Here is a 26644-nt window from a genome sequence, read left to right on the forward strand (position 1 = left end):
GACAGTGCTGCGCTTGTATGTTCTACTCTGTGCAGTGTGTATCTCCGATTTTAAATACTTTGAAATAAAAGCTACTTTTTAGAAGACCGGATTCTCCTCTTCTTCTTATTGCTGTTCCATCAACAAACTGACATATTATAGGACATCAGGCAAAAGATTGCCCACGTTAGTCAGTGTTTTTAAAAGTTTATTTGGTCATTAAATATTTAATGCTCTGATTTTTGGTCACAAAGTAAGAAAAAAAAAGAGAGAGAACATCTGATGACACAAATTGAACTTGTAGCACACAGCAATATTCTAACCTATAATAATAATAACTAAATTAAAAACCTTATGAAAATGTCAGACACAACTATTTTTTTGTATAAGAATTTATTACATTTGTGTTTAGAGTAAATCACCAACTTAAGATGTATAGTAAGGAGAGAAGAAATATAAAGTATGGTTTAGTTGGCAGCGATGGTGTTCTGGATCCAGGAGACGTAGTTGCAGACCTTGGTGTAGACACCAGGATAGTTCTTGAGAGCGCAGCCATAGCCCCATGAGACAATACCCTGCAGCTGTCCGTTACACACCACAGGTCCACCGGAGTCACCCTGCAGGAACAGGAAAGAATGATATACTATGTGCACAAGCGTCTATCAGAGACAATATGACTGTTGACATGACTTGAAACAAAAGTTAAAGTACAAAATTCTTGGGGACAATTCCTACTTAAAATTATTTCATTTTATTTTTCAAAACATAAAAATACATATTTCTGTGTTTCTAGATATTTTAAGACATTTTACAAAGCAGCCACTAAATTAAGAATTGTCTTCTGTCAACATTAAGGATATAGAATTGCACGTAATAATTATTACACAATGTAGTTCTATAGTTCATGGCAGAATACAGGACAAATAATGAGGACTAGTCTACAAGCTGAGCTCAAGCGATAAAGCCAGGTGCGCTATCTTGTGCTTTGACAGGAACTAAAAATAGCGTAAATCTAGTATTACAAATAGATGGTAAAAAAAAGGTTATAAAAGAATATTTACGTTGCTGACATTTTTTGTAAGCGCTATACATTTAATAGAGTACAGCGAGCGCTATTAGAAGTGTTGCGCTCAAGCTCAAAAGTAAATAGTGCTGAAAATGTAGCACTTTTGTAGACCTAATGTAACATTTTTTCTTATAAATTTGCATTTTAAAAGATAACAATATATTAAATAATGTATTTCAGTTATACTTATGCATATTGAATGTAAAATAAAGGTTTGTTTTTTAACAAAAAGTTTTATCAGCAATTTTTAACACCAATGGTATATCATAAGGTGCTGGAATGTGAAACGCTTAAATGTGTATTTGTAACTAAGTTAAAATCTCCACTATTTTAGCTGACACAAGCTTTTCAGAGTGCCCCCATAAAAGTCTATTATGTGACGGATTTAGTGCACCCTGCTATCCGACATCCAGATGTTGGCACGCTTGAACAATAAAAAAAAAATACTTAAAACTTTTAAAATGAGACCAAAACTAAAAGTGCTATTGATTGATCTTGTAATCTGTATGTATAGTACAAAAAAAGTGTTTATACAATAGAATAAATTTGTTGTAAAACCAACATAACTCGCCTATTCATAGAAAAACGATAAAAGTCAAGTTTATGCAGTGGTAGGAGGAGTTACCTGGCAGGAATCCTTGCCTCCTTCCAGATATCCAACACAGATCATGTTGTTGGTGATCTCACCGGGGTAGGCATTGCTACACTGGGTACTAGTCAGAACGGGAGCGTCCACGCACTGCAGGAGATCTGGGGAGTTGGCTGTAAACAATGTAGAGAATAATTAAGCATATTCAAAAACAATTCTGATGTAGAAATACCTCTAATTAAACACAACGGTCCACATTTAAGAAGGTGTGGGCAGACAAATACCCATGCAGGGACATTTTCTGTCAAGTTAAAATACAGCTATGGAGCATCATTTGATGGTAGTTAAAGACTGTGTTATGCAATCCTGTCCTCTGCTCATCTACCCTACCTCAGATTGTATAGAGGGTTGGCAGTTGTAGGCTCATATGAATAAGACGTCACCATAAGATCTCTGAATCCTGATCCATCTAAAATAATACTAACGGCTGTATTACACTGTACCTGAAACCCACCCATATGAGGTTTTATCTCTTGTACCAACCTCGTTACAAGTAGGAAAATAACAGGACCAGCACATACCTTTGGGAGATGTCCCAAATAACTTGTAACAGATAAACTTATGTGCACACCTGGAGGACCTCCATTTCCAGGGTCCTAGTATATAACCTCCTTACAAGTGCCATTTCAGCTATAAAATATTTCCCTCCCTAGAACCTTCTTCCCACATTTTCAGCCAGATTACATACAATGGTAGTAACCTTCCAATCAATGCTAAATTAACAAAATATAAAACATATATAAATCATTATGTGTGGAAATAGACTTCTGAGTTCAGAGACATGGAATTGCTGGATCATATATTAGTGTGAAGTAAAAAAAAGAGTTGGAATCTATGACCATTTTAAGGTAATGATTAAATTAATTAACATTTAGATATTTTCAAATAGAATAAATCAATTTTATTTCAAATTTTACACCAACCATACATTTGACATTTCTTTCTCACTGGTATCATCTTCTGTTTCTCTCCTTTTCCTTTAGACTTGAGAACCTCTTTAGCTGTATTCTGCTTTGTATAAAAGTGAATCTACCACTGATTGTGGTCCATTCATGCACAAATGTACCAACTAATGTATTAATTGCCAATATAGGAATTCTACTCTACCCCATGAATCTATGTAGAGCATTATGTAAAATATTGGAACTTTATAAATAACACATACTACTACTACTACTACTACTACTACTACTACTACTAATAATAATGGAATTCTTAAGAGAGGTAATAATATTGTATAGGTTATTGATGGGTTTACTCACATCCGCTGCTGAGAGTATTTCCCCAGCCAGAGATCAGACAGCTGGTGCCAGCGGCGGCACACCCAGAGGGCAGAGCCACAGAGTTCACATAGGAGTTGAGAGTAGCAGGAGAGGCGAGCTTGATGAGCATGATGTCATTGTCCAGGGTCCAGGAGTTGTAACCAGAATGTCTGATGACCTTGGCAGAGTTGATGAACTGCTCAGTGCCTTCACTGGCAAAAATGTTGTGTTCTCCCAGTCTGACCTGGATGCTTCTGCAAAGGGGATAATTCAAATAATCATGAAAAATGCATATCAGTTGTACTCAATAAGGACAGTACCTACTTTTAGCGGCCGATTTATGAAAGTGCGAGCGGACATGATACGATGTAGCGTATCATGTCTGCTGCACATCGATAAATGCTGATAGCATACGCTATCGGCATTTATCATTGCATCAGCAGTTCTTGTGAAGTCTTTTAGGACAATGTTGAATATAAGAATCAAATGCTATAACCATTTTCTATCCTCTCTCTCCCCTCCATGTCATCCTCTCTCTTTTAGGAAAAAACAAACAACGAGTGGAGGTGGCGCCTACGGCTGTCTAACAGTGCATAGAAATCACTTAATTAAGCATAGAATATTTGTCAGTACAAAAAACAGGAGCAATATATATGTGAAAATATAACAATATAAAAATATAAAAAAGGAGCACATGCAAATTGCTATACTAAAAAATATATTCAAATTTATTAGATTTTTTTATATAAAACAATCACTCATAACAGACTAAATAGTAAAATAATCTCCAAATGTAATAACACCGGTGTTAAACTAAAATACTTCAAAATCACATTCAATACTAATGCCAATACAATTTCAATCAATTAAAACTCTAAAATGGTGAAATAATAAAGCGGACCTCTCTGGATCACTCTAATATGTAGATAGGTCGTGTACAATTGTATTTTGACAGATAGCTGGTAATTAGTCCAACAATATATTGATCCTGTTTTTTGTACTGACAAATATTCTATGCTTAATTTAGTAATTTCTATGCACTGTTAGACAGCCGTAGGCGCCACCTCCACTCGTTGTTTGTTTTTTCCTCAATCCCATTTAACTGCACAAGTTGTGAGAGGTGCAGTTAGTGAGGTTGGCAAGTCTAACATCCGCTTAAATTTCAGTTCTCACAAATCCTAGTTGTTTGTATGTATATATATCCTCTCTCTTTTTCTCTGTCTCTTTTTTTCTCTCTCCTTTCCCCTCTCTTGTTCTCTGGAACTAGTCGGCTGGATCTAGGATATCTGGGTAGATGCACCAGATATTAGCAGTTATTGCAAATAATGTAATGAATAATGAAGTACAGAAGCTTACAATAGACTACATGATCCATAAACCTGCATATAATGTATATTTATACAATCCATATGACTTACGCTTTGTAGCAGTGAGCAGCAGACACAACCCACTGGCTGTTAATCAGGGACCCACCACAGAAATGGTAACCGGAGTTCAGGGACACCTGGAATGGAAGAGCGTTCTTACCACAGGTGTAACCTCCTACGATCTTATCATCATCCAATGCAGCTGAGAAAAGGAGGAATAAGCAGGGTGAGATGTCTTAAACATATAACAGGTATCATATATCATGTTTAGGGTCTTACAAGTTTGTTGTTAGTTAATTGTACTTACAGGGACAGTAAAGTTAAAATTAAACTTTCATGATTAAGACAGAGGGCTCCATTTATCAAGCTGCCTGTGCAGCTTAGGAGCGCTTCAGTGCACACTCACACTGTACACCAGCTCTTAGCTAGTGAATTAAAATCACCCTTGACAAGTCTAACGGATTAACAGCCCCTGCTCATGCGTAATTGGCCCCTGCTCATGCGCGATTGGCCTTGCATGAGCAGAAGGCGGCATTGCACATGCAGCCGCTTGCACAATATTAAATACCACCAAGCTGGGTAGAAAGATTTTCAGAAGCGAACCTTGACCGCCCGCTTATTGTTAAATAGGGTCCAGAACACGCAATTTTAAACAAAACTATAGTTTAATTGTATTATATAATTTGCTTTATTCTCTCAGTATAATTTGTTGAAAAGCATACCTAGGGGGCTTAGGAACAGAAGTGCAGTAATGGGAGTTAGATACTTATTGTGGGCTGCACATATATGCTTCTTTTCATTGACTCACTTTATGTGTTCATCTAGCTCCCAGTAGGGAATTGCTGATCCTTCAACAAAAAAATACTGACTGAATGAAGCAAATTAGATAATAAAAGTAAATTGGGAAGTTGTTTAGAATTTCATGTTCTTTTAGAATAAAAAAATGTGTTTCTTGTTCTTTAAATATTGTTTATAACATTATAATCCTGTAAATTTATCACTTTGACAATTGATTTGATTTTCAAATGCGTTTTTCACATTTTATCCAAAATAAGTAAATGAACAATCTTCAATGTTACTTGAGCTGGTGACAAGTGAGACAAGAGTCATGCAAATAATATATTGAGTAAAGGAATCCTGCATTTTGGTGTAAATCCATATCAATTATTACTCTTTTGAATAATTTTGGCTGAATAAATCGTGTTGGCAAATAAGTTCTAATATTGTAAACCAGGGGCATAAAGTATATTTACTAACTTATTAACTCACAGTACTTGTTAGTGATGAATTCCTTTAGCATACGGCATCTCAATGATCTCATTGCTTCCTCTAATGCATGAGTGAAAGTTTTGGATGTTTTGCTAAAAATAAACCATTGTGGCTGCAAATTTTCACTCTCAGCAAATGTTAAATCATTGCCAAATTATTTTAGTTTTTCTAATCTTTACCTTCCTTTTACTGAATGTAACATTAGCATAAACTTGAGTGTAAGTTTAAGGAATTTATCATTCAAATACAATATTCAAATGTTATATTTAGAATTTAAATGTTAACAACAGTTCAAGTGAAATATTTTACCAGTCAAATGCCAAATGTAAAAGAAAAACTGCATTTGCCCACTCATACTTCCTGATTAAATCTAAACATTTATTATTCAGTCCCTAGTAGAAACCAATGTATTTATGATTTATTAAAGATTCATTAACAATTATAAATGGCAGAAAAATTATCATAAAATATTAAGCAGTTTTATATCTAATTCAGAAAAGAAAAAGTATAAATATTTATTAAAGGAGCTATCTTGACTTTATGTGATAGAGAACTTACCAGCTGCTCCAAGGAGCATACAGATCAGAAGGAACTTCATGTTGACAATGGATGTTGGGTGAAGAAAAAGCTGCTTTTTATACAGTTTGTTAATCTCTATCTCCCCATATTTTCTATATTTAATGTATGCAAACAAGGTAAATAAGATACACATGACATGCAGAAGGTCATTAGAAAGTTTATCTCTGGCCTTGTATGAAGAGTTATTTTAATCATGTAGTCATGAAAACTGCACATGTTCATACAAAGCTGTAAAAGTATAACCCGGGAACAGTGATGCAAGAGAGGCAATAAATCTCACTTCTGAAATACGAGAAAATATAAAAACTCTACAGTATTCGTAAATAAAGTAGTGAACTTAAATTAATCTGGGGTCCATTCATTAAGAGGGGAATGGCATGTGAAATGAAACATTTAGATTCCCACCATTATCTATGCAGTATGAAGAACCAAACCCAGTGAGTATCTACTGCAAAAATAACTGTTAGACCTGCACATTGCTTAGTAAATGCTGTGTACTATTCACCTAAACTAGGAGAATTGCAGGTGCATTTTATGCAGCATGTAGCAGAAACAAATCCTTATAAAACTTTGAATTTAAATGTCTTGGATCTAACAGTCTTTTCTGCTCAACTGAAACCTATACTCTCCAACATTTATCCCTCTCTTGCACAAACCTTGTGGCCTTAGAGTAGATGGGCCGGATTCAACGAACAGTGGATACTGCTGTCTCCACCCGAAGTTTCCGGCGAGCCGGAAACAAGTTAAGAAGCAGCGGTCATAAGACTGCAATCATCGAGATGATTGACACCCCCTTCCAGGTAGCTAACTTGAGAAAGTTGTATTGTTTTCTGTGCATTATGCACTCAGCAATAACTGTGGCACATTAGACGAACCCGCTATCTTCAGAGATGTTGATGGGTTGCTGAATGTCAGTAGAGGAAATCATGCACCCATGCTGACTTCCTATATTATAAATTCATACTTATGGCATACAACTCTGCCCTCAGCCTGGCCAAACAAGTCTATTTTTCCTGCCCTGTGCCATCTCACACATCCAACCCCAGAAGGATGTTCTCAACCTTTAACTACCTTCCACGTCCACCTGCACCTCTACCCACTACCAAACTCACTGCTCAGATTATTGCTGATCACTGCAAAAATAAAATGGACACAATTAGAAAAGACATCTCTCCATCACACCCCTCAAACCCATCCCTACTACTCACCTCTTCTACTAAAACACGTTCTGCTACTTTCCCTGTAACAGAGTAAGACGTCCTCATATTCCTATCTTCTTCTCATTTCACAACCTGTCCACTTGACTCTATTAATTCACAACTTCTTTTCTTTTTCTCTGCTTCTCTAACCCCTGCCCAAACTAATCTCTTTAACCATTCTCTCACCACTGGCATATTTCCTGATACACTCAAGCATGCGTCAATCACACCAGTCCTAAAAAAGCTCTCTTTTGACCCCTCCAACCTTTCTAACTATAGGCCGGTCGCCTTGTTTCCCTTTGCCTCCAAATTAATTGAATACCTATACTATAATCATCTAACTCAAGTTCTCCTAACTAATTCCTTACTTGACCCATTACAATCTGACTTCAGCTATAAACACTCAAAAGCAACTGTTCATGCTAAAGTAACAAATGATCTGCTATCAGCTAAAGCAAAGGGACACTACTCCTTAAATAATTCTTTTGGATCTATCTGCTCCTTTTGACACAGTTAACCATCCTCTCCTCTTACAAATCCTGCATTAACTTGGCATCCAAGACACAGTCCTCTCCTTGTTTGTTCCATATCTCTCAAACCATTAGTTTACAGTTTCCTTTAACAGCATATCCTCTGATTACTTGCCTCTATCAGTTGGAGTACAGCAAGGCTCTATGTTGTGTCCCTATCTTTTTTCTCTCTATACATCCTCCCTTGGAAAACAAACACACAGATATCTGCACACATACAAACACACATATCCACACACATACACACACAGACATGATTACAAAGGATTCTAGGTCTAACCCTAAAAGGTTCTTTAAGTACATCAATATCAAAAAATCTAAGAAGGACAATATAGGTACTTAAAATACATGCAGGGTAGCATGATTAAAAGTAACAGGGAGAAGGCTGAGGTACTAAACCAGTTATTTTCTTCAGTATAAACAAGAAAGGAACCAATGGAGGATACTTTTGATGAATTACAGGGCATTAAATTGGGCAGACAAAATGTAATAATCTCACTATATGCAGATGATATCATCTTATTCTTAAAAGATTCAAGTGTAAGCATCCTGAAATGCCTGGAAATAATTAGTCATTATAGTAAATTATCTGGGTATAATATAAATGCAAAAAAGTCAGAAATCTTATGAATAAAAAAAACTCCAAAAAGTTTTATTAAACATCCATTTCATGAGGTGAATTTTATTAAATATCTAGGTATAAAACTGGGTAGAAAACCGTGGGATTGGTACGGTTTAAACTATGCTGAATTTTTCACAAACTTGCCTTTTGAACTGAGCAGATGGAATATATTCTCCTTATCTCTCTCAGTAACAATTATGCTGACTAAAACGGTATTCTTTCCTTGCTTGCTGTTTATATTACAAAATGTTCCCTTATTCATAACGAAACAAGATATCAAAAGATATAATAGGACATGTGCGCTTTTTGCTTTGGGGAAAAAGAAGTCATGTAAGCAGTTGAAAAGTTATCTATACCCAAAAGATATGGTGGATTTTCATTACCTAACCTAAGATACTATAATTGGATAACATTAGCTAAATATGGAATAGATTGGATAACAAGATCGGAATATATCACTTATTATGAAATAGATTCAGATCTAACAGCACCATTTAGTTTAAAAGCTGTTTTACGCCATGCATTTAGTAAACTACCATACAATATCAGACGGTTATTGACGTTTTCAAACATTATTTTAACGTGGCAAAAGTATTGCATTATAATAGGGGTTGACTTTCAAAAATCTCGTTTTCTGCCAATTTTTGGAAATTCAGATATTACTCCCGGCCTACACACTGCAGTCTTCAGAGAATGGCAATATTGAGGAATAATTTATTTCTCACAATTGATAAATGAGGAAACATATGTAATACAAACTTATGAAGAACTTTCCAATAAATTTTAGTTGCCTCCAAAAATGTTTATGCATACTTACATATGAGAAGCTATCTTTCACAAATCTGTCCAATAAGAGATTATGGGGCTTATTTATCAAATGTCTGTCCGAAATGATCCGATCAGCGGATTATGCCCGACCGACATCGCTGAATGCGGACAGCATTATGCTCACCGCATACAGCATTGCACCAGCAGTTCTTGTGAACTGCTGGTGCAACACCGCCCCCTGCAGATTTGTGGCCAATCAGCTGCTAGCAGGGGATGTCTGACGATCGGGTTGATTTCTGGTGAACACTGTCCTCCTCCTCAGAGCAGGTGGACAGGTTATGGAGCAGCGGTCTTTAGACCGATGCTTTATATCTTGTGTTTCTGGCGAGCCTCAAGGCTCGCCAGAACACGGGGCTTCAATCTCCATACTGAGCTTGATAAATAGGCCCCTGTGTCTGGAATTTACAGGAAGTAGAGTCAAGCCTTAGAATTTATGATGCCGGTCTAAGATCAATTTCACATTGGTATAGAGCCTTACATACAAAGCTGGGCTACAAACATATAAACAATTTAAAGGAGAACTTCCAGAGATATTTTACGAATATACAGGATCGCATCATTACTAAAGTATAAGTCTGGCTGAATCCGCAACAACAATTGTTAGCTGGAAGGAAACACATTTATAACTGTTAAATAACTATTATCAATAAATGGGCGCAAACTGATAAAAAATGTAGATGTTTCAAATGTAAGGCAGAAAAGACAGACCTTACATTGCTTATGGTCATGCCCTAAAATTATGCAAATCTGGGGAAAAATAAGTTACTGGCTGAACAAAGTCCTTCAGATCAGGACTGAGATTAAACCATTTTATATATTTTTTCTGTATATGGATTATACGTGTTTAGGCGACCAACCAAATAAATACAAGCTTGGTTAACATGTCGATCATGGCAGTGCGAAGTGTAATATTTAAACAATGGAAGTCACCCTATTCTCCTACCATATCTGAGTTTACGCAGACTATGAGATTACAGATGATGGTTGAGAGGCAAAATAATAAACTCATTATTGAAAGACATCTTGGAAGGTTTTTCTCTAAATGGTTAAAATTCATTCAAGCTTGGCCAATCGCAATCCTTATCCAATTCATAACGCTTTTTCGGCATGGAAAAGGTGCTCCCTCAACAATGGCTGAATGAGGATTAATATTTCCTTATGACCACCCGTACATGGTCCCGAGTGGGCCACCAGGAGAAAAAGTTGATTCATTTTTTTTTTCTTATTATGTTTTTTCTTTTTTTAATGTTTATACATCCAGATATGTAACCACATACTAGGTATTATTGTTTGTTAAAAATAATCAACCTGTGAAATCTGTCATATTTATTTAGCTGTGTCTCAAAAGTAATGGCATTGTACGGAAAATCAATAAAGTTGGTTTTTAAAAAAAAAAAGAAAGTAGAAATAGACTTATTTCCGTCTGGATAAATGTTTATAGCAGCCTCTATATATATATAGATATATAGATAGATAGATAGATAGATAGATAGATAGATAGATATATATTGACTAATAACCAATTTAAGGCAAATTTATTTTTTAATTCTTCATAATAGTATCTAATATGAAAATATGCATAAAATTCAGATTAAGTAATCCCATATTTTACCATAAGCGTACTAAAAGTTTGTACATATTCTGAAGATTCTTCTTTACTCTGGATAACATAGTTAAGACCCTGCTCCCCCCAGTTTTTAAAGGCGAGATTTGAATACACAGGGGTGAATTTAGCATTACCGCAGATTGGTAAAAATATTGAAACTTGAAAATTTAGTTGAAGCTCTTTACAATATAGCTGCCAGGTTTTGATAATATTAATAATGGACGAGCCTCTTTCCCTTGCCAAATATATTCAGCACTGTAAAATTCTAATATATCTTTTTTAAAGAATAACAACGGCAAATTCGGTAGCAGATATAGTAGCTGAGGAAAAATTATGGTTTTGATTATTGAAATTCTAGAGAAATAGATAAAGGGAAGACAGCCCACCTTTTAAGATCTTTTTTACATTTAGAAAAAAAAATACCTTGATAATTAGCTTTACACCAATGTTGAGATTTTTTTGAATATTAATTCCCAGATATCTAATTGTTTCGACTGCCTTGAAAGGACAATTATAATCCTTGCCTATGTATTTGTATAACAATAACATTTCTGATTTTTCAGGGTTTATTTTATTACCCAAAAAAGAGTTAAAATATGTTGCTAAATTCAGAAATTGTGAGATAGTATTTTTGGTTTAACTTAGAAATAGGAGGAGATGATCTGCAAATAAAGTAAGGACTAAACTATGTTTCCCAATTCTATTTCCTTTAAGCTCTTTTCTAAGGAGAATGACAAATGGCTCTAAAGAGATATAAGAGGGTAGATGTGAAAGTGGGCATTTCTGTCTTGTGCCTTTAGAGAGTCTGATATTTGGAGTTAAGTTGTTATTTACTATAAAATTAGAGTATGGGTTTTATACAAAAGTTGTACAAAATTGCTAAAATTTTCAGCTAGACCAAACTGTTCTGTTGCTGTAAAAAGATAGTCCCAAGCGATTGAATCAAATGCTTTCTCAGCATCCACCATGAGGGCAAGATCTAATTTCCACCTTTTTTATCTTGTGTTTTATAACAATAATAATATACTCTCAGTAGAACTTTGAGTATATTTTTCTCTATATTCCTCCCACACATAAATCCTGCTTAGTCTTGGTGGTTTATATTATTTAAACATATTTTAAGATGTTCAGCTATGATTGTGGTCAAAATCTTATAATCGCTGTGCAGCAGCAATGTGGGACTATATAATGCAGTATTCTCCGGGTCCTTATTTTTTTTAAATAAGTACAATCATAAAAGAATTTAGAAAAAAAAAGGCCATTTCATAAACAAAACGTTCATGTGAAATAGTGTTTCCTTAATCACCAGTGGTTTTAATGAACCGTTTTTCATTATCAATCTACCATTTTCAACAGAAATGACACATGGCTATAGACATTTGTTAATCCTCATTTTCTAAAAAAATATATAATTTCAAACAGATAGTAACTGATGATGTCCTGTAATGTCTTGTTTATGATGTCATAAGTGACTTTCTCAATCATTCTATTAATGATGTCATCTATGATGCCAGCAAAAATTTATAAAGCCTTATAAAGTCAGCATAGTGGAAGTTTTTAAAGCCTTTGAGTAATGGAGTTAATGCATAAACCTGTGTATTTCTGTATTTCTAAGTGTCCATCAACAAAATGAGCACATTTTCTCTAAGGATAAAGGGGTTCTTACCTTATGTACCCTTTTTGATGACATGGAACGTTTGCTAATGAAGGATACAAAAATCCAGGGGGTATCTGGACATTTGATCGATATATCCAGGCGGGGATGATTCCAAGAGGGTTACGTGTCTTTAAATTTCCCACTTTTGAGGTGGATGACAGTGACAAGGACTTTGTGAATGCTTGGAATACAGTGTTGTCAAAGTGTACTGTTCATCCCGCTTAATGTTATTATTGATTGATTGAATATAAAAATGCTTCACTTGTGAATATCAGAAAGGAAATAGACTATTTGCAGTGTGAACTGAACAAGACGAATAGTGATCCTAATTTTGCCGGATTTGATGGCTTATAAAAAGATTCTATTAAAAAAGAATCTATAATGGAAAATAAGCACACCAAATATCTAAGAGACAAAACAGACTACACTTCAAATGCAGTGTATATATGGAACAGGAGACAAAGGGATTTGCTTAGAAGAAATCAGAATCAGTTTGTTGGTAACGGTAGAGACAGGAAACATAGTCGTAGGGGTAACCAGTCTAACTCTAAATTTGTTAGCTTTTCTGATAGTGAGGTAGATTATTCATCAGATGACAGGGCCTCTGGTAATGAGGATTTAGGCCGTGTACAGGGAGGTATTTTAAAAGGGAATGATAATGTACAGATGATGCCTGAAGTTGTCACAAACCCCTCAGTCAGACAGAAAGAGCAAATATACCACACTACCAGTAACAAGGGTTCCAAATACACAACAGCAAATATATTAACACCCCAGAACACTCAGGAACTGACTATATCTGGAGCAGACCAGGTTAATTTGGACCAGGTTTTTCCCCTGGACCAAAGAAATGGGGATGGGGGTGTCAATGACAACATACAAAATACACAGGGCAGATATCAGCTCAGGCGGAGTCACCCCCAGAGCAGTTACAAATAATTAATGTAATAATTTATCTAATATTCAACTTACGCCAGCAGAAACTAAAGTTCTAAGCTATGGATTTACCTTTTCCCCCACGACTAACTTTGACCTAGTCCAAACTATCATTGACTTGAATAGACTTATCAGAAACGTCACATTAAGGAAACACTTTTAAGGGCATGAGAATAGAGAAATTGTGCACACTACCCTAATGAGAGCAGCCCCTGTTGTGTTGCCTGATAAAAGTAATTTCCATGAGACTTGTGATTTAATCTCTCTACAAGAACTGCAAATTGCAGCTGATGAAGCTACTGGCACCATTAACTGGGGCAAGACCTTTAAAGACAGATCCATATTTTATCCCATCCAAAGGAAAGGGAGTGTGATTGAAACATTCTTTAAAAAAGTAGAGATGTATTTGGTCGCTCTAAGAGATAATATGGGTAAGGTTAATAACAACCTGACATTGACAGAGAGGAAAGTGTTAACGTCTTTACAGGAGAACACTGACCTAGTGATAAGACCTGCTGACAAGGGCTGCACCATTGTGGTGATGAACAGGTCACAGTACATTAATGAAGCGCTAAGACAACTATCAAATAGTAATAATTATCTGGTTTTGATCAAGGACCCCATTAATCTATTTAAGGATGAACTTCACAATATTTTGGATGATGGGTTGGAACAGGGCTATATTGACACTTCTACAATGGAGTACTTGAATGTTGAAAATCCCAAAATACCCCTGTTCCACTATCTTCCAAAAGTTCACAAAGCCACCACTCATGTGCAAGGCCGCCCCCAATCGATTCTTGATTCTTTATTGGCCAATCTTTCCAAGTGGTTAGATTCTGGTTTTCAACCTATAGTCATGTCTCTATCTTCATATGTGAGAGACACCAAACACATATTGAATATTACTAACAACATAGAATGGAAGGAGGGCTATATCTGGCTTAAAGTGGGCGTTGTGTTCCTGTAATTCTCTATCCCTCATGACAAGGGCATTGAAGCAATATGTTTCTTTCTACACAACTTTACTGATTACATGGAAGGATTTCAGTCCTACATCATCATTGTAACTATTTTCCTGCTTACACATAATTTTTGCCAGTTTCAGGGGGTATACTATCTCCAGAGATGTGGGACAGCAATGGGGGCCAAATTTACCCCCTCCTTCGCAAACCTGTTCTTAGGTTGGTGGGCGTTTGCCCCCATCTTTGGAGATAGTAACCCTTAGAAGTCTTACATTCAAGTGTTTAAAAGGTACATAGACGATCTGTTGTTTGTGTGGAGTGGCCCTGAGTACCACATACAACCCTTTGTTGATTGGTTAAATATGAAACAAGTGGGTTTGGGATTCACTTTTGAATACCACCCCACACAAATTAACTATCTAGACTTGACTCTGACGGCAGGATACCGGAAACTGGAAACATTTTTTAGGGAATTCCCTACTTCACGCCTCGAGTTGTCATCCAAGACATACTCCCTACTCAGTAGCAAAAGGCCAATTTAATAAAGAATATTTTTATTATACACTTGCTCTTTTACTATTCATTGGTCTCTGTGGTGTATTACATTAATACACCATTGTTTTTTTTGGGCCTCTTTGGAACAAGTTTGCTGCTGCCTGCTGCTTGCTGGTGTTTTCAGTCAGCTGGGCGGCTGCAAAGTCCCAGCCTAATGTTATTGCACCTGGAGGTGCTTCACTTCCTGTAAGTGCAATCAATCTATTTCCTTTGTGCCTTTGCTCCAACATTACTGGGCTATGGTTGTTTGCTCTTTGTGTCTATACAGGTCATAGGAGTGCTCTCTCAAGGTATCTCTGACCGGACATCATTGCTGGTTGCATACAGTGAGCTGGACCACTGTGACGTTCCAGTCTGCCCCACTAGCACCGCTGGGTGCTACACCTTTGTGAGTATAATTTGACATCCTGCACCACTTTCCATTTGTTTTGGTGGTACTAGGCCATGGTGGCGCCTCTGTTCTTTTTTTGCAAAAGGCCAATTTACCAGATTGTGGAGAAACTGTACAGAATATACTGATTGTAATTGTGAGGGTGATCTTCTAGCGGAAAGTAGACATGTGAGTTTCAATTCGGAACGAATCGAAATTCAGCCGAATTTGTTAAATTTGGAGCTTTGGATCGATTCGAATTTCCAAATTACGGTAGTACTGAATCTACCGAATAAATCTGAATTTGTTCGGATTTATTCGGTAGATTCGGATGGCCATGGATTACACTAGTATTGTACAGTTTATTAGGTTATATCACTCTGATATGGGTTACACCTAATATACAGTACATAATACTAGTCTAATACACAGCACATCCCAACTATACCTATATAATACACAACACATACCGAAATGCCGAATTTCCGAATTGAACCGAATCAAATCGAACCGAATCCAGCCGAATTTATTCGAATCCGAATTAATCCGAAACGATTACGAAACAAATTAATTCGCAGTTTTCCGAATTCGAATCGATCCGAACCGAAAATCTAAAAAATCCGAATCGATCCGAACCGAAACAATTTTTTCGACCATGCACAAGTCTAGCGGAAAGATTAAGGAAAAGAAAATATTCCTTGAGGGATATCAACAGGGCTAGGAAGGCAGTGGAGGCTGAACCTCGAGAGAAACTCTTATCCAAGATTACCAAACATGGAGGGAATAAGGAGTTTAATGGGGTCACATTTGTTACCGAGTAAAGCGCACAATATACAGTAACTAAAATTGTTTGCAAACATTTTCCCTTATTCGCCGCAGATGATGGGTTAACTGGACTGGTGGAGGAGAGTTTGAGATGCTCCTCAAGGAGATGTGTCACCTTGGGAGGTATTTTAGCTCCAACTCAACTAAAGAATAGTGTTACCCCCTCATCCAGTTCTTGGTTGTCATGTGCAGGGACATATAAATGTGGTCACAAGAAGTGCAGACCTTGTGAATTTGTCAGGGTAACTAAAAATTTCACCTCATTTGTCATGGGCGAAACTTTTGATGTTAGACATTGCCTGAACTGTTTGTCTACTTTTGTCATTTATCTTATAAGCTGTCAACAATGTAAGCTACAGTACGTAGTTCTCACGTCACGGGACATAAATTCCTGCATTAGGGAACATTTATCAACTATTACTATTGGCCAGTCCTCAACCCCTTTGGTTCAACACTTTACTAATGCCCATCATAGCAGTCTAAGTACTTTCAGTTGGAATATCATTGAGAGGGTGTTGACTTATATATCAAAAAGAGGGGGTGACCTATGCCAAATACTAGCCAAGAGAGAGATTTACTAGATATTTTGCTTAAGAACCAGGGTCCCTGAGGGTCTGAATTCAAGATATGACCTTATAAATTACTGGGAGTAAAGGTCTGCTGTCTATGTCCTAAGTACCAATATGTGATCTTCATGGTTGATTAAATATTTCCTACCTGTTCTATGTTAAATTTTTTGCATATATTGTGTATTATTATTGTTTTTGTATTTTATTGTACCCTATTGTATCAATGCAATGTTTTGTGGACCCAGGACATACTTGAAAACGAGAGAAATCTCAATGTATCCTTCTTAGTAAAATTGTTTATAAATAAATAAAATATTTTATAAATAAAATAAATATAACGATAAACTTGTCTAATACCTATTGTTCTGTATATACATTATGCTTTTTGTGTGAAAGGGCCAGTAAACATAGAAAATAATGTTATATAATTCTGCACATAGTGCAGAATTATATAACATTATATTAGTGCTAGAGTTATATTACCTAATATTGCCTGCTAAGTTTTTTTTAAAAATAGTGTTTTCCAGACCTGCTCTCTGTGCTCTTCTGAGCGGGTCTGCTGTCTACACAGAGCTCTGTCTGACAGCGGGAGCGAGCTGCACTAAGTGTAATGGCGCTGTCGGGCCGGGCTGTGACTAGACAGCTGGCCAGATGCGCTCTGTCTAAAAAACAGACCCGCTTAGAAGAGTACAGAGAGCAGGTTTCTGGAAAACACTATTTTTTAATAAAACTTTGCAGGCAATATTAGGTTATATAAATCTAGCACTAATATAATGTTATATAATTCTGCACTATGTGCAGAGTTATATAACATTATTGTCTATGTTTACTGGCCCTTTAATCAATTGATACATTGTGTACATTTATGCATTGTTTTATATCTCTTTGGAGTGTATTAGTTTAACTATTTGTTATGTGCATCTGTCCTGTTCACTAAGGAAACCTCTGATGGCTGCTGCTAATTACAAATGTTTAAACAATAATCTTGAGCTTAAGCTGGGGCGTGGCACTTTTCCACCAATAGAATTATTTTATATTTGTTTTAAGGGTGACTGAGACATAACCATTTATAGCTATGATTACGGCTCCTAGCCAAAACGCGTAAGCCAGACAGTGCTGCGCTTGTATGTTCTACTCTGTGCAGTGTGTATCTCCGATTTTAAATACTTTGAAATAAAAGCTACTTTTTAGAAGACCGGATTCTCCTCTTCTTCTTATTGCTGTTCCATCAACAAACTGACATATTATAGGACATCAGGCAAAAGATTGCCCACGTTAGTCAGTGTTTTTAAAAGTTTATTTGGTCATTAAATATTTAATGCTCTGATTTTTGGTCACAAAGTAAGAAAAAAAAGAGAGAGAACATCTGATGACACAAATTGAACTTGTAGCACACAGCAATATTCTAGCCTGTAATAATAATAACTAAATTAAAAACCTTATGAAAATGTCAGACACAACTATTTTTTTGTATAAGAATTTATTACATTTGTGTTTAGAGGAAATCACCAACTTAAGATGTAGAGTAAGGAGAGAAGAAATATAAAGTATGGTTTAGTTGGCAGCGATGGTGTTCTGGATCCAGGAGACGTAGTTGCAGACCTTGGTGTAGACACCAGGATAGTTCTTGAGAGCGCAGCCATAGCCCCATGAGACAATACCCTGCAGCTGTCCGTTACACACCACAGGTCCACCAGAGTCACCCTGCAGGAACAGGAAAGAATGATATACTATGTGCACAAGCATCTATCAGAGACAATATGACTGTTGACATGACTTGAAATAAAAGTTAAAGTACAAAATTCTTGGGGACAAATCCTACTTAAAATTATTTCATTTTATTTTTCAAAACATAAAAATACTTATTTCTGTGTTTCTAGATATTTTAAGACATTTTACAAAGCAGCCACTAAATTAAGAATTGTCTTCTGTCAACATTAAGGATATAGAATTGCACGTAATAATTATTTCAAAATGTAGTTCTATAGTTCATGTCAGAATACAGGACAAACAATGAGGACTAGTCTACAAGCTGAGCTCAAGCGATAAAGCCAGGTGCGCTATCTTGTGCTTTGACAGGAACTAAAAATAGAGTAAATCTAGTATTACAAATAGATGGTAAAAAAAAGGTTATAAAAGAATCTTTACGTTGCTGACATTTTTTTGTAAGCGCTATACATTTAATAGAGTACAGCGAGCGCTATTAGAAGTGTTGCGCTCAAGCTCAAAAGTAAATAGTGCTGAAAATGTTGCACTTTTGTAAACCTAATGTAACATTTTTTCTTATAAATAATCATTTTAAAAGATAACAATATATTAAATAATGTATTTCAGTTATACTTATGCATATTGAATGTAAAATAAAGGTTTGTTTTTTAACAAAACGTTTTATCAGCAATTTTTAACACCAATGGTATATCATAAGGTGCTGGAATGTGAAACGCTTAATTGTGTATTTGTATGCATGTGTGTAAGTGTTTATATTTATATATATGTGTGTATATGTATATATATGTATTTATGTATTGTGTATGTATGTATAGGAGCAATGTTTTTAACAAAGATTTCATTTCAGCACCATAGTATATAACTAAGTTAAAATCTCCACTATTTTAGTTGACACAAGCTTTTCAGAGTGCCCCCATAAAAGTCTATTATGTGAAGGATTTAGTGCACCCTGCTATCTGACATCCAGATGTTGGCACGCTTGAACAATACAAAAAAAATACTTAAAACTTTTAAAATGAGACCAAAACTAAAAGTGCTATTGATTGATCTTGTAATCTGTATGTATAGTACAAAAAAAGTGCTTATACAATAGACTAAATTTGTTGTAAAACCAACATAACTCGCCTATTCATAGAAAAATGATAAAAGTCAAGTTTATGCAGTGGTAGGAGGAGTTACCTGGCAGGAATCCTTGCCTCCTTCCAGATATCCAACACAGATCATGTTGTTGGTGATCTCACCGGGGTAGGCATTGCTACACTGGGTACTAGTCAGAACGGGAGCGTCCACGCACTGCAGGAGATCTGGGGAGTTGGCTGTAAACAATGTAGAGAATAATTAAGCATATTCAAATTTATTCTGATGTAGAAATACCTCGAATTAAACACAACGGTCCCCATTTAAGAAGGTGTGGGCAGACAAATACCCATGCAGGGACATTTTCTGTCAAGTTAAAATACAGCTATGGAGCATCATTTGATGGTAGTTAAAGACTGTGTTATGCAATCCTGTCCTCTGCTCAAATTCCCCACCTCAGATTGTATAGAGGGTTGGCAGTTGTAGGCTCATATGAATAAGATGTCACCATAAGATCTCTGAATCCTGATCCATCTAAAATAATACTAACGGCTGTATTACACTGTACCTGAAACCCACCCATATGAGGTTTTATCTCTTGTACCAAACTCCTTACAAGAAGGAAAATAACAGGACCAGCACACACCTTTGGGAGATGTCCCAAATAACTTGTAACAGATAAACTTATGTGCACACCTGGAGGACCTACCTGTCCAGGATCCTAGTATATAACCTCCTTACAAGTGCCATTTCAGCTATAAAATATTTCCCTCCCTAGAACCTTCTTCCCACATTTTCAGCCAGATTACATACAATGGTAGTAACCTTCCAATCAATGCTAAATTAACAAAATATAAAACATATATAAATAATTATGTGTGGGAATAGACTTCTGAGTTCAGAGACATGGAATTGCTGGATCATATATTGGTGTGAAGTAAAAAAAAAGAGTTGGAATCTATGACCATTTTAAGGTAATGATTAAATGAATTAAAGGGACACTGTACCCAAAATGTTTCTTTCGTGATTCAGATTGAGCATGAAATTTTAAGCAACTTTCTAATTTACTCCTATTATCAAATTTTCTTCATTCTCTTGGTATCTTTATTTGAAATGCAAGAATGTAAGTGTAGATGCCGGCCCATTTTTGGTGAACAACCTGGGTTGTCCTTGCTGATTGGTGGATAAATCCATCCACCAATAAAAAAGTGCTGTCCAGAGTACTGAAACCAAAAAAAAAAGCTTAGATGCCTTCTTTTTCAAATAATGATAGCAAGAGAACGAAGAAAAATTGATAATAGGAGTAAATTAGAAAGTTGCTTAAAATTGCATGCTCTTTCTGAATTACAAAAGAAAAAATTTGGGTACAGTGTCCCTTTAACATTTAGATATTTTCAAATAGAATAAATCAATTTTATTTCAAATTTTACACCAACCATACATTTGACATTTCTTTCTCACTGGTATCATCTTCTGTTTCCCTCCTTTCCCTTTAGACTTGAGAACCTCTTTAGCTGTATTCTGCTTTGTATAAAAGTGAATCTACCACTGATTGTGGTCCATTCTTGCACAAATGTAACAACAAATGTATTAATTGCCAATATAGGAATTCTACTTTACCCCATAAATGTACCTTTGTAGAGCATTTTCTAAAATATTGAAACTTTATAAATAACACATAATAATAATAATAATAATAATAATAATAATAATAATAATAATAATAATAATAATAATAATAATAATAATAACAATAATGGAATTCTTAAGAGAGGTAATAATATTGTATAGGTTATTGATGGGTTTACTCACATCCGCTGCTGAGAGTATTTCCCCAGCCAGAGATCAGACAGCTGGTGCCAGCGGTGGCACACCCAGAGGGCAGAGCCACAGAGTTCACATAGGAGTTGAGAGTAGCAGGAGAGGCGAGCTTGATGAGCATGATGTCATTGTCCAGGGTCCAGGAGTTGTAACCAGAATGTCTGATGACCTTGGCAGAGTTGATGAACTGCTCAGTGCCTTCACTGGCAAAAAATGTTGTGTTCTCCCAGTCTGACCTGGATGCTTCTGCAAAGGGGATAATTCAAATAATCATGAAAAATGCATATCAGTTGTACTCAATAAGGACAGTACCTTTAGGGGCCGATTTATGAAAGTGTGAGCGGACATGATACGATGTAGCGTATCATGTCCACTGCACATCGATAAATGCTGACAACATACACTTTCGGCATTTATCATTGCATCAGCAGTTCTTGTGAAGTCTTTTAGGACAATGTTGAATATAAGAATCAAATGCTATAACCATTTTCTATCCTCTCTCTCCCCTCCATGTCATCCTCTCTCTTTTTCTCTGTCTCTTTTGTTCTCTCTCCTTTCCCCTCTCTTGTTCTCTGCCTCCCTTTCTTACTCGTCTTTCTCTGTCTCTTTCTCTCTTACTCGCTATTTCTATCTACCTAAAATAGTATTGAGAGTGGTGAGACTTTAGTAACACTCTCCCATTCTCAGATATGTCACCAAATCTTTATATTGTTTCAATCCTTCCACAAAAGGGTGTGTGGGGGTCTCAGCTGAGGATGGGCCCATCATTTTAGAGGGCCGTACCACTACTCCAACCACAATGACCAATTTTTTGGCTCAATAACTGTCACTGTATTTAATTTAAAAATTCTTTCAATTATTAAGACAGTCACCTGGTGGCAGTAGAGAACACCAAGGAACAGAATTTTGAGTACTATATATATATATGAGATCTGCAGGGGATGTATTTTATATCTGCTGGGGATTATCGATTAAAGAATTATACATGTAGTCGGCATGATGCAGAGAGAGCTGTAGGGTGAGACATATTCAAGATGGTTATTGGCTTTAGATAAAACAAGTATCTTATTTGCTATTTCCAGGAGACACTGCAGGTGATCTTTCACTAGTCAAGTATCATTTGTGGTATCCCCTTTAACTCTTAATGTGTCTGGTGTATCAATAGGACATAGGAACTGAGGGCACATACGTGTTTTGCTGCAATGGTTAAACCATCTGTAGTACTATTATTTTAATTCTCTTCATTATATTGCACAATGGCTCTATATCTCACACTCTGAGAGGAAAACGTTAAAGGCCATCAAATGCATTAATAGGCAGGTAAAATATAGTATGTTTTATCCCTGATTTTTTAAAAGATACATTAATGGCACAAAGAAAAGTATGCAAAGCCCTAAAACTATATCCTGATTTCTGCATTCCCTCCTGATAGTAGGTAATCCTAACTGTGTGCTTGGTTTCACATCAAGAAAAACCAAACGATAAATCCTCTCACCATGGCATTGTCATATGCTCAAAGCTGTTTTTTATAGTCTTTTTAAAATGCTTTTATATTTATTTTGTGACTACAAAGCTAGAATTTGATATAAATATATATACAGTATATATAGAATTTTATATCATATATATTTATATATATTTATATTTATGTTTGTGGTCATCTCGGTTTTCCAATACTCCAGAGGTCACTTCATAACTAAAGAAACATGATACAGATATGTAAATGATGCAGCATAACCGTAAAAAGCTGAATAGAAAATATCACATTAACTTCTCCACAGATGGAAGATCTTTCACTTGACTGTCATTTGCATGGTGCAAAAAACAGCCAATCATCTTCTCCACACTTTGCTTTACTGCAATCTTATTGCATTTTGCTGAAATCTCCCAAGATTTAATAGTAACCTTCATTGGACTGCAGAGCAAAATAATGTAATTGTTGATTATTTTTTTTTAACCAACTTTAACTCTTGAACAAATAAAGGCAACTATGTGATCTATAATGTGTTAATTTCTTGATACTGACAATACCAAATATTTATATTTTCCATGAGAGAATAATATATAATTGTGTCTTTGGAGCATTGTCTTAACCTGATCAGATCTGCAGACCAGTCGGCTGGATCTAGGATATCTGGGTAGATGCACCAGATATTAGCAGTTATTGCAAATAATGTAATGAATAATGAAGTACGGAAGCTTACAATAGACTACATGATCCATAAACCTGCATGTAATGTATACTGAAGTACGGAAGCTTACAATAGACTACATGATCCATAAACCTGCATGTAATGTATACTGAAGTACAGAAGCTTACAATATACTACATGATCCATAAACCTGCATGTAATGTATATTTATAAAATCCATAACTTACGCTTTGTAGCAGTGAGCAGCAGACACAACCCACTGGCTGTTAATCAGGGACCCACCACAGAAATGGTAACCGGAGTTCAGGGACACCTGGAATGGAAGAGCGTTCTTACCACAGGTGTAACCTCCTACGATCTTATCATCATCCAATGCAGCTGAGAAAACGAGGAATAAGCAGGGTGAGATGTCTTAAACATATAACAGGTATCATATATCATGTTTAGGCTCTTACAAGTTTCTTGTTAGTTAATTGTACTTACAGGGACAGTAAAGTTCAAATTAAACTTTCATGATTCAGACAGAGGGCTCCATTTATCAAGCTGCCTGTGCAGCTTAGGAGCGCTTCAGTGCACACTCACATGAGCGAGCTTGTAGACAATAGTTAAAAAGAAGTGGTCATCAGAATGCAGCTTCTCAAACTGTACACCAGCTCTTAGCTAGTGAATTAAAATCACCCTTGACAAGTCTAACTGATTAACAGCCCCTGCTCATGCGTGATTGGCCCCTGCTCATGCGCGATTGGCCTTGCATGAGCAGAGGGTGGCATTGCACAAGCAGCCGCTTGCACAATATTAAATACCACAAATCTGGGTAGACAGATTTTCAGAAGCGAACCTTGTCCGCCCGCTCATTGTTAAATAAGGTCCAGAACACGCAATTTTAAACAAAACTATAGTTTATTTGTATTATATAATTTGCTTTATTCTCTCAGTATAATTTGTTGAAAAGCATACCTAGGGGGCTTAGGAACAGAAGTGCAGTAATGGGAGTTAGATACTTATTGTGGGCTGCACATATATGCTTCTTTTCATTGACTCACTTTATGTGTTTATCTAGCTCCCAGTAGGGAATTGCTGATCCTTCAACAAAAAAATACTAACTGAATGAAGCAAATTAGATAATAAAAGTAAATTGGGAAGTTGTTTAGAATTTCATGTTCTTTTAGAATTAAAAAAATGTGTTTCTTTGACAATTGATTTGATTTTCAAATGTCTTTTTCACATTTTATCCAAAATAAGTAAATGAACAATCTTCAATGTTACTTGAGCTGGTGACAAGTGAGACAAGAGTCATGCAAATAATATATTGAGTAAAGGAATCCTGCATTTTGGTGTAAATCCATATCAATTATTACTCTTTTGAATAATTTTGGCTGAATAAATCGTGTTGGCAAATAAGCTCTAATATTGTAAACCAGGGGCATAAAGTATATTTACTAACTTATTAACTCACAGTACTTGTTAGTGATGAATTCCTTTAGCATACGGCATCTCAATGATCCCATTGCTTCCTCTAATGCATGAGTGAAGTTTTGGATGTTTTGTTAAAAATAAACCATTGTGGCTGCAACTTTTCACTCTCAGCAAATGTTAAATCATTGCCAAATTATTTTAGTTTTTCTAATCTTAACCTTCCTTTTACTGAATGTAACATTAGCATAAACTTGAGTGTAAGTTTAAGGAATTTATCATTCAAATACAATATTCAAATGTTATATTTAGAATTTAAATGTTAACAACAGTTCATGTGAAATATTTTACCAGTCAAATGCCAAATGTAAAAGAAAAACTGCATTTACCCACTCATACTTCCTGATTAAATCTAAACGTTTATTATTCAGTCCCTAGTAGAAACCAATGTATTTATGATTTATTAAAGATTCATTAACAATTATAAATGGCAGAAAAATAATCATAAAATGTAAAGCAGTTTTATATCTAATTCAGATAAGAAAAAGTATAAATATTTATTAAAGGAGCTATCTTGACTTTATGTGATAGAGAACTTACCAGCTGCTCCAAGGAGCATACAGATCAGAAGGAACTTCATGTTGACAATGGATGTTGGGTGAAGAAAAAGCTGCTTTTTATACAGTTTGTTAATCTTTATCTCCCCATATTTTTTATATTTAATGTATGCAAACAAAGTAAATAAGATACACATGACATGCATAAGGTCATTAGAAAGTTTATCACTGGCCTTGTATGAAGAGTTATTTTAATCACGTAGTCATGAAAACTGCACATGTTCATACAAAGCTGTAAAATTATAACCCGGGAACAGTGATGCAAGAGAGGCAATAAATCTCACTTCTGAAATACGAGAAAATATAAAAATTCTACAGTATTCGTAAATTAAGTAGTGAACTTAAATGCATCTGGGGTCCATTAATTAAGAGGGGAATGGCATGTGAAATGAAACATTTAGATTCCCACCATTAACTATGCAGTATGAAGAACCAAACCCAGTGAGTATCTACTGCAAAAATAACTGTTAGCCCTGCACATTGCTTAGTAAATGCTGTGTACTATTCACCTAAAATAGGAGAATTGCAGGTGAATTTTATGCAGCATGTAGCAGAAACAAGCCCTTATAAAACTTTGAATTTAAATGTCTTGGATCTAACAGTCTTTTCTGCTCAACTGAAACCTATACTCTCCAACATTTTATCCCTCTCTTGCACAGACCTTGTGGCCTTAGAGTAGAAGGGCCGGATTCAATGAACAGTGGATACTGCTGTCTCCACCCGAAGTTTCCGGCTCGCCGGAAACAAGAAGCAGCGGTTATAAGACTGCAATCATCGGGATGATTGACACCCCCTTCCAGGTAGCTAACTTGAGAAAGTTGTATTGTTTTCTGTGCATTATGCACTCAGCAATAACTATGGCACACCAGACAAACCCACTATCTTCAGAGATGTTAATGGGCTGCTGAATGTCAGTAGAGGAAATCATGCACCCATGCTGACTTCCTATATTATAAATTCATTATCATGGCATACAACTCTGCCCTCAGCCTGGCCAAACAA

The 26644-nt window shown here is 35.8% G+C and overlaps 1 protein-coding gene and 1 pseudogene across 1 annotated transcript; both read right to left on the minus strand.

The window, feature by feature from the left end:
• Positions 1-400: 400 nt before the first annotated feature.
• LOC128640547 (trypsin-like) lies at positions 401-7436 on the minus strand. Its single transcript, XM_053693017.1, has 6 exons — positions 7380-7436; positions 6151-6340; positions 4375-4558; positions 2957-3210; positions 1671-1807; positions 401-596 (listed from the first exon to the last, which is right to left on the minus strand). Exons 1-6 carry the CDS (start codon positions 7434-7436, stop codon positions 447-449), a joined length of 972 nt encoding a protein of 323 aa, XP_053548992.1. The 3' UTR covers positions 401-446.
• Positions 7437-18387: 10951 nt separating this feature from the next.
• On the minus strand, positions 18388-25680 carry LOC128639669 (trypsin-like; annotated as a pseudogene).
• Positions 25681-26644: the final 964 nt, after the last annotated feature.

This window comes from Bombina bombina, chromosome 9, assembly GCF_027579735.1.
Source record: "Bombina bombina isolate aBomBom1 chromosome 9, aBomBom1.pri, whole genome shotgun sequence".
Classification (NCBI taxonomy): Eukaryota; Metazoa; Chordata; class Amphibia; order Anura; family Bombinatoridae; genus Bombina; species Bombina bombina.